The 9,389-nt window shown below is 45.7% G+C and overlaps 1 protein-coding gene across 1 annotated transcript; it reads right to left on the bottom strand.

The window, feature by feature from the left end:
- Positions 1-473: 473 nt before the first annotated feature.
- LOC131672451 (neurofilament medium polypeptide-like) lies at positions 474-7,106 on the bottom strand. Its single transcript, XM_058949666.1, has 2 exons — positions 6,144-7,106; positions 474-557 (listed from the first exon to the last, which is right to left on the bottom strand). The coding sequence occupies exons 1-2, from the start codon at positions 7,104-7,106 to the stop codon at positions 474-476; spliced, it is 1,047 nt and encodes a 348-aa protein (XP_058805649.1).
- Between the last annotated feature and the right edge of the window lie 2,283 nt (positions 7,107-9,389).

Below are 9,389 nucleotides of genomic sequence, written 5' to 3'. Positions count from 1 at the left end.
ATTTAGGAGTTTTCTCATGTAACTCGTACTATACAATATGAATGCCATAATACAGTTTCACCTTCGTCTATGGGATCATATTTTTTAGAAGTAGATATAGAAAATCAGATACAAAAATTATTTTCTAATTCAACTATAATAGATAGACTTAATGAACGATTTAACAGAAGAAAAAAATGTAACACTAATTTGGAAGATATTTTTGATGGATCTCATTATTACAAATGTCGTGAAAATATAATGAAGAGCAAATGGGACTTATCGTATACATTCAATACTGATGGATGTCAACCTGCTATGAAATCTAAGGTGACTGTATGGCCTATATTTTTAATGATTCATGAGCTGCCAGATTATCTACGAAAAAAATGTATGCTGTTAGCGGGTTTATGGGTATCAAAAGTTGAACCTACTATGAATATTTTTCTCCAACCTTTTGTAGAACAAGCTAACAAGTTATCGGAAACATGATTTCAAATATCCATTGGAAGTACTGCGGTAACTATCAGGTTATATCCTTTAGCATGCTGTCTCGATTCAGTAGCACGTTGCGCTGTCTTAAATATGAAGAGATTCAATGGTATTTTTGGATGTACTTTCTGTGAGCATCCAACTATCGATATCAATGGAACACGAAAGTATGTTATGATGAAAAATGTTCCGAAAAAGAGAACAAACGAAAGCATTAAACAGCAAATGATTCTGGCTAACATAACAAAGCAAAATGTCATTGGAGTATGGGGTCCATCGTGTTTAATCAATTTGAAACATTTCGATCTTGTTAAAGACATGATAGTGGACTTTATGCACAATTCTTTGCTTGGCGTCACTGAATTATATACCGAGATTATAATGACACACTAAAGCAAAATACTATGTGGGATCTCCAGCAGCTATTTCCATAATCAACCAACGTTTATTGTCAACGAAACCTCCAACATGTATTGGCAAAGTACCTCGAAGTATAAATAAAAGAAACAATTGGAAGGCTTCCGAATGGCTTTTTTGGCTGTTATACTACGCTTTACCGTGTTTAAACGGATTGTTGCCTAGGAAATATTTTTGTCACCTAGCAATTTTTGCGACAGCAATGAACATACTTCTTCAAGAAAGCATATCGTTGGAGGAATTAGAAACTGCTTATAAGTTATTAGTGAAATTTGTTTTTTATTTTGGTGAATACTTTGGCAATGGGTATATGCACTACAACGTGCATTTACTTTTACATATATGTGACACTGTAAGAAATTGGGGGCCGTTATGGTGTATTAATACTTTTCCGTTCGAAAACCACAATAAAAACTTACTACGAATGCAAAAAGGAAACTGCCATATAGGGAAAGAAATAGTGATCAGAATCTTAACATACCAGCAGATTCCTCAATTAGAATCCAACATTGTAATAACTCAACGAACGAAAAAATTTTGCGATCAATTACGTAGTAATCACCCAAAAAAAGTACATGAAATTGATAACTGTGTGTTAGTAAGAGTTGGAAAACAGACCGTACTTAGCGACGAAGAAAATATGTGTCTCAGGAATTATATAAATATTGATAAAGTAAACGATATTAAGAAGTGTAAGACCATTGTATATAAAAATTTAAGGTATACCACATATTTGTACTCCAAAGGAAAAAAAACAAACGATTCTGTGATTGAGACTACAGATAACCGTTTTGGTATTATTACTGCTATTTGATCGAACATGATAGTAAACGTGATGTATTTGTATTTTTTAAACAATTAAGCCTTTCAACAACGTCAATTTTAGAAGATGACCTTCGAGAAATTGTCAATTTAAAAGAAATGTCACTTACTTCAAATAATATTCACTGTATAACATGTTCAATGTTGTATAAACCTTGTATTGTCAGTAAAAGTAAAAATAAGTTTTACATAAGTAAACTTGTAAAAGGCTCGATTGCAAATTGCATAAACTGATATGTCTATAGTTTTATGTATTCATATAGTAAAGATAATAAAATTTACAATAATAATATATAGATGTGAATAAACGAAATAATTATCAACTTACCTGCTTCTTAAAATATCTCCTTTTATATAAATAATAAGGATAATGAACAGTAACTACAATTTCCAACTTTTTTTTTACTTATAACAGTTAATAATTATGAATAACTGTTTTAAACAGTTCATTGCTTTACAAAAAAAAAATTTTTAGGAGAAAAATGAAAACCTGCTAATAAATGTTAATAATAAAAAATAACTGTTATTGCTAATATCATACATTTGCATATAAGTTTGTAACCATATTGTGGCAGGGAATTTCGGGGGGTTTGACCGCGCTCCGAGTTCTTCCGCCAGAAGGCCTGTTTGGCTCTACCCCCGATTATTTAGGGCGCCAGACCGTCGGCTGATTACGGCGATCGTCGGGGGTAAGGCCAGTCGGGTTACGCGTATCCCGGTCTGCCTAACGGCGACTGCGCAGAGTGGGCAGATGGGGGGAATACGCGTTATGTCCTAACTTCAGGCCTTTGGCGTCCAACTTTCCTTCGATTTCTCCTTAATTAGAGTACGCCGGCAGCTCAGATGATGACTCCTTAAGTCAGGTCGTGAGGACGTTCGAAGTCGCGCGTATTTTACCTAACGAATAATCCGAAAATATAGCGAATTAATGAAACCCGTATGTAACCGCTCGCGGCTGAAAATCGCTAGCATGCAACAGGGGTAGGTTATCCAGTAAATTATATATATATATAAATATAAAGATAATTAATCGTTTTATTGATGCATTAAAATTTTTCACATACGAGGTCGGAATAAATATGGTCGGTAAAATTCTGAGTTTTCATTAATCCCTAAGATACAATTTAAACGGTTCCTAAAATGGCGGAAAGGTCAGCGCGAGTAACAAATCGCAATTTTCTTTTATAAGACCTAACGCTCAAATTCAGTTTGCGAAATGGCGGAAAGGTCAGCACAACTAATTAGTCAAAACAATTTAATTCAATTGAACCTACGTTCGTACTAAGTAACTAACACAAGGTCAGCGCGAATACTAAATTGTAATTTTCTTTTGTAAGACGAAACTTAATAAACGTTGACGAAAGGTCAGCGCGAATACCAAGTAGCGATTTTCTTTCATAAAACGAACACTTAATATAAGTCGACGAAAGGTCAGCGCGAATACTAAGTCGCGATTCTCTCTCGTAACCGAACACTTAATAGAGTTGACGAAAGGTCAGCACGAATACTAAGTCGCGATTTCTCTCGTAACCGAACACTCAATTTATTTTCACGGAATGGCGGACAGGTCAGCACGATCCGGTAGGCACCGGCGTCGACGGATCCACGCGTCGCGACGACCTACGGCACTGAACGATTGATCCCCGCACTCCGCGATTAATTAAAAATAAGTGGCACTTTGCCTACTTACAAATTTTCCTTGCGGTATTAGCAAACAAAATTGGCGGGAGGAGTATGACTGGCGTCTAGCGCTAATAATCGACAGCGAGATTAGCTGATAGAGAGAGGCTCCTTCCTTGCGGATATCCAGTGGCAAAATGGACGAGAATCGGCTTCTCGCGGTCAAAGATCGTTTCTCTTCTCCTCTTTCCGAGAAGAAATGTTATTATTGGTCGGTATGCTAATTCGGATATCGGTAGCGCCCTCCGAATTTTTATCATTGGTCCGTATGTAAATTAGAATAATACAGCGCCCTCCTTAACTCTCTCTCACCCCCCACTAAGGTATCTATCATTAATTGTCGGAAAAGATCTACCCCTACTCTTATCTATTCGTCTATACGGACGGAAATCAAATTTTATTCTAATTTGCCTATTGGTCGTGACGTCACTAGCGAATTTTGTCAGATGTTCGAATTCGGTTAGTTAAATTATCATTTAAACCTAAAGGGGGTAGTTGTCGCTCGCCATCATAATAGGGGTGTCGGTCGCGTGCGAATTTTACAATTCTATATTTGTTTCGTGTTCATCATTTTTAATTTATAATTTTAATTTTAATATCGGAGATACGTATATAATATACGCCGTTTCATTTGTAGCGCCCTCATCTTCGCATTTACATATTTTTCTATTATTTTATATCGTCTGTCTCGCTCGCTCTTGTTTCGTCTATTTCGCTCGCTCTGTCTCGCTCGCTCTGTCTTAGTCTGTCTCGCTCGCTCTTGTTTAGTCTGCTTCGCTCGCTCTGTCTCGCTCGCTCTGTCTCAGTCTGTCTCGCTCGCTCGCTCTCAGTCTATATCGGCGCTTCAAGATGGCCGCTCAGTTTCTCGCGCGTACGCCTCGTGTCCTTGCGCCGGTTGTTGGAGCGCCTCCTGGGGCGCTCCCGTGTCGGTTCTGTGGTGTTGTTCCGGGTGTTTGTGTGTGTGGTCGCTGATTTTCGTGTGTGTGGCGCTCAGGATGTCGCCGATGGTGTTCGGCAGCCCGACACAGCTGATTGCCGGCTGCCACTTCATCGGCGATTTTCTGCTCGCCCCAGGAGTGTCAGTGCCTCGTGAGTGTTCGTGTTGATGTCTGGGAGTGTAACGGATCTGCATGTGTCATCAACATGCATCTCCGTTGCATTTCCCAGTCAGGTTTTGCATTTTTCTTTTGCCGACCGGCAACACGTGGTCGGGAGTGTCTGTGAGTGAGTGTGTGCGTGCGCTCTCTTTTTCTGTGGTGCGCTCCTTTTTTTTCTGCTCTTTAAGCATCCGTCGGATCGCGTTGGGCAAGTTTGTTTCGCCCATATCTCCGGCGTGGTCATTCGGACATGGAATAGAATAATTGTTCGGTATAGGGCGTGTTTAGCTTTATTTTAAACAACCGGTTACGGGGCGGCAAGGGACGGGGATGGCCTTTCCGAGGTGTTGCAAATAATGCAGCACTCAGGAAAGGCCTTGTAATGTGCCACATTACAGAACCCCCCACTAAGCTGGTACACTACCACGTGTACCGCCAGTTTGCTTTATTCCCTTTTCTTGCCGTCTCGTTCTCAGTTATCGTCAGATATACCAAAATCTTACCTGGTGGGGTTGTCCCCCCTTGGTCCGTGATCTATTCTGGTCGGAGTCCGGTGTGTGCTGGGTCAGCTTGGCTGCATCCTCCCTTTTCCTTGGTCCGTGATCTATTCTGGTCGGAGTCCGGTGCGTGCTGTGTCAGTTTGGCTGCATCCTCCCTTTTCCTTGGTCCATTAAGTCCAGTGGCTGGGTCGGCAAGGAATCGGTCAGGAGGGGTTGAAAATGAATACGCAGGTTGGTCAGTTTAAGCCAGGGCTTGGCCCTGGCATTTATTGCGTATAATAATAAAAAAAAACTGGCGGTCCGTCGGTGGTCAATGATACCCACGCCTGCGGGAGCGATCGTGCCTCTCCATATCCTCCATCTCTTGGAGGGCGCGCTGGAGCTGTTGGAGCTCCCTCAGGCGTAGGTCCCGATCGTCCTCTTCGTCGGAGGTCCCGCGGTGGTGTGACCTCCGGAGCAGTTCTCTCGCTCGCTCCTCCGCCGATGGCCTGGCGGAAGAAGCGGAGGGTCCGGCGCGGGGTATCGCTCCGGTGTCAGCCGTCGGCCTCTCCCTCGATGGTCTTCCCCGGTATGGAGCTCGGCCCCGGGTTGCCTCCTGGTAGGACGGTGGAGGGTCCTCCGTCTCCCGGGGGTCCGAGCTCAGCTGGGCTGCCTGATCTTGGTGGCGGGGCTCGTATGTGGGGTTCCGGTCCCAACCGGACCCGGAAGAAGTGGACGCTGGTCTGTCCACTTCGTCCCACCTACTCCGTCGGCTAGTGGTCGGTCGAGGTCTCGGTGGAGGGATATCGTTCCTCACCGGGTTGTTCGAGCCCGAGGAGCCGTGTCGGCGGTGGTATGCCTCGGCACACCTCGGGCAATCGAAAACCTCGACCCCCCGCCGGCCACAATTTCCGCAGAACGTCCCCTCTTTGGAACGGGGACAGTTCCCGAAATTGTGGTCGGTCTGCCAGCAATTAAAGCATGCTCGGAGGGGGGGATCAACCGTCGGGTCGGTTGGGATCTCCCTCAGCTGCCCGAACCCAGTTCCGGTTCGGCGAGGGAGTCGACCCCAGGATGGTATCCTGGCCGCAGCAGCTGGTTGTGTTGCTGCGCGGCTGGTCGGGGGTCCAGGGAGGTCATCCTCCGATCCTTCGGAGGATAGATCTCCTGCACCCACCAGATCGTCCAGCTGCAGGTGGAGCCGCGGGTTGTACTTGCGGCGCTTGCCGCTGGCCGTCCGGTAGTGCAGGCCCTGGACTTCTGGACGGTCGACGTGATCCATCCTGGTTGTCGCTATTGGCCGGGTGGTGGTGGTCCGGCCAATTGGGGTCGAGGTCACAGGCAACCAGCCTGGGTGGCCTCGACTCCTTGAGGCCGACGGCTGGATGGTGGTGGAGGTTGATGGCCGGTCAGTGGCTGCGGTGGTGGATGGTCGGTGGCTGGTGTGTGGTCGGTCCGTGGCTATGGAGGTTGATGGTCGGTTGGTGGCTGCGGGGGTTGATGGCTGGTCGGTGGCTATTGGTGGTCGGTCGGTGGTTCTGGAGGTGGATGGTTGGTCGGCTGCGGGGGTTGATGGCTGGTCGGTGGTGCTGGTGGATGGTCGGTCGGCTGCGGTGGTGGATGGTCGGTGGCTGGTGCTGACGGACGGCTGGGCGGTGGTGGCGGAGATGGTGGAGGTGGACGGTTTTACTGTCCCTGGGCGTCGGAGTGAAGGGGGCGGAGTCGGTGGTCCAGTTGGTTGGGGGTTGATGGTCTCCCCCTTCCTAGCTGGCACCGACTCCGTTCCCCTGCCCAGGTAGTCCTCCAGCTCCTTCTCCGCTTGCCCATCTAGGGACAGCTGGGACCCCTTTGAGGTGTCCGAACAATGGGATTTTAAGGTCCCATGTTCGGACAGAGTCTCAGCTGTCCTGCCGTCCGTCTGGTCCGTTTCCATCTCCTCCCGGATGGCGCGGACCACCTCCATTCGCCGGCGTTCCTCACGCCTCCAGTCCGACTCAGGGATGCGGGCCTGGAACGTGAGGGCCCAGCGAAGGAGGCGCTCCCTCTCTTGGCCCTCCGGGAGTGGTTGTGGTGGCTCCTCCGGTTCCGCCACTTCCATGGCCTCCAGGCGAGTCTTCTCCTGCTCGATTTCTTCCACCATGTCCTGGATATACCAGGCCGACGGGTCTTCTGTCGGGGGGGGGGGGGGGGGGCTCGATGATGGGCTGAGCCCCTACCTTTTCCTGGTATCCAGGCATGGTGGCCAGTGCCTGCAGGCGAAGGCTCTCCTCATGGCGGTCAGTCTCCGGGGCCTGAGCTGGTGTGGCTTCCCGCTTCCTGGTCCCCGTGATGGTCCTGGGGACGGCGGACAGCGGGATCTTCACTGTAAGACTCAGGCCCTTCTTCTTTGCTATAAGGATCCTTGGGGCCATGGTAGATCTGAAAATTAAACAGGTTAGTGCAACGGTCTGTAGGGCAGTATCGGGACAGTACAGTGCATGCACTTATCTGCTGAGGGGCGTAGCTTAGTCGACGACTACACCCCCCACTAAGCCTGGAGAGGCTAGCCTGTCCAGGCGTGGGACAGCACATCTAGAGGTCAAATACCAATTGCCGCGTAACTATTCCCCACGCCACAACCGTTTTAGTACGCGAGTTAAACCTATAAGTCGGACAACACAGGGTAAGGTCAGATCGGTCAGATTATCTATGTTCTCTTCATTTTAGTTTTATCTAAGGTCATAATTATTTTTGTCAGGGTTCTTGAAAGGTTTCAGTTGTTCAATATGAACTTTACCAACTTTTTTCTTTGTCAGTGTCTCGATGGTAAATACTGTGTCTGAGAGTTTATCTAGCAATTTGAAAGGTCCTTCATATTTTTCGCTTAATTTGGTCGAAAACTTATTTGCTGCATTCAATAGGTGATGTGTTTTGATCAATACTAGGTCTCCGGTTTTATTTTCGGTCAACTTTCTTCCAGTATTAAATCGGTCAGCCATTTTCTCATGCTTTATCTCTAGGTTCCTTTCAACTAGTTCATATAGGTCTTTTAATCTTTTAAGCCTTTCTGTCCATTCTTCTGGTTCTAGTGTCAGTTCTAGTTCGTTTGATTCTACTTTTCTCCGTAAACTTTTTATTAGTTTCGGTTGTCTGCCGTAATTCAGGAATGCTGGGGATGTTTGAGTAGCTGATTGTATTGCCGTGTTCATGGTGTGTCGGAACTCATTAATATGTTTATCCCAATTCCTGTGGTCATTTTCAACGAACATTGCTATCATAGTTTTAATCGTTCTATTACTTCTTTCGACGGGGTTAGCTTGTGGATGATATGGGACTGTCGTGTTGTGTCTGATACCGTATTCCTGTAACATGCCGTCTAAGTGTTTATTGACGTATTCTTTCCCATTGTCGGTCAGTATGTAGTCAGGTGTTTCCCATCTGAATATGACGAGTTCTTCTAATGCTTTCGCAACGTTTTTCCCGTCTGCAGAGCGTACTGGTTTCATTTCTACCCATCGTGTGAAGAGGTCTTGGAAAACTAAGAGGTATTTATTTTGCGTTTTGCTTCGGGGAAATTCCATTGTGTCAATTGCTACTATTGCCCATGGTCGGTCTATTTTCCGTGGTTTCATAAGGCCTTGTTGACCTAGTTGGCTGGATTTATATCTTTGACATAGCGGACATCTTGTGACGAAGTTGTAAGTGTCAGTGTACATTCCTCGCCAGTAATATTCGGTACCAATTCTCGTATACGTTTTCTCTATGCCCAAATGTCCCGCTACCGGAAGGCAGTGTGCGTTTTTCATGATTTCCATTTGGTATTCGTCAGGTACTACCAGTTTCCCTCCCGTTTCTCCATTTGTTAACGGGTCCATAATCGGGTCTGGTCTGTTGTAGTATAGCATGTCATCTTCGATTTTCCAGTCAGGGTATTTGTCTGGTTTTTCTTTTACGTCTCTGCGTTTTTTCAGGTACCAGTTGTCTTGTACTGTGCTGAAGGCTGCGATTTTGTTAGTCTCTTCTTCCATTCGTGACAGGGCATCAGGTACTTTATGCATCGTGCCTTTACGATGTTTGAAGGTCACGCGTTCTTGCATCAGGTCGCATATCCATTTTCCTAATCTACCTTTTGGTTCTTTTATGTTAAATAGGTATATTAGTGCTGAGTGGTCAGTAATAACTGTATAGTCATATCCTTCAAGGTACGGTCTTAGTTTCTTGATAGCATATACTATTGATAATAACTCTTTCTCCGTTACTGAGTAATTTCTTTCTGGTCCGGTCAGTGTTCTGCTAATATACGCTATTGGATGTTCGCCATCATCGAAGTTTTGAGTCAATACGGCACCAATTGCAAAATCGCTTGCATCTGTCTGAACCGTGAAAGGTCGGGCGAAGTCTGGTCTTGCTAATACTGGAGCTTCTGTTAATGCTCGTTTCAGCT

The sequence above is a fragment of the Phymastichus coffea genome, unplaced genomic scaffold (assembly GCF_024137745.1).
Source record: "Phymastichus coffea isolate CEN01 unplaced genomic scaffold, Cenicafe_Pcof_1.1 PCOF00150, whole genome shotgun sequence".
NCBI classification, from domain to species: domain Eukaryota; kingdom Metazoa; phylum Arthropoda; class Insecta; order Hymenoptera; family Eulophidae; genus Phymastichus; species Phymastichus coffea.
Note: the sequence above shows the minus strand (reverse complement) of the source record. Positions and strands in the feature narration are given on the sequence as shown.

Bases quoted from the DNA above. Each gene is read 5' to 3' on its own strand.
- LOC131672451 (XM_058949666.1), bottom strand. From the start codon at position 7,106: ATGGTGGAAGAAATCGAGCAGGAGAAGACTCGCCTGGAGGCCATGGAA. The intron at 558-6,143 runs GTGGGTGCAGGA...TTCATATTTAAG, and splicing joins ACCTGCAGCTGGACGATCTG to ACAGCGCAACGTGCTACTGA.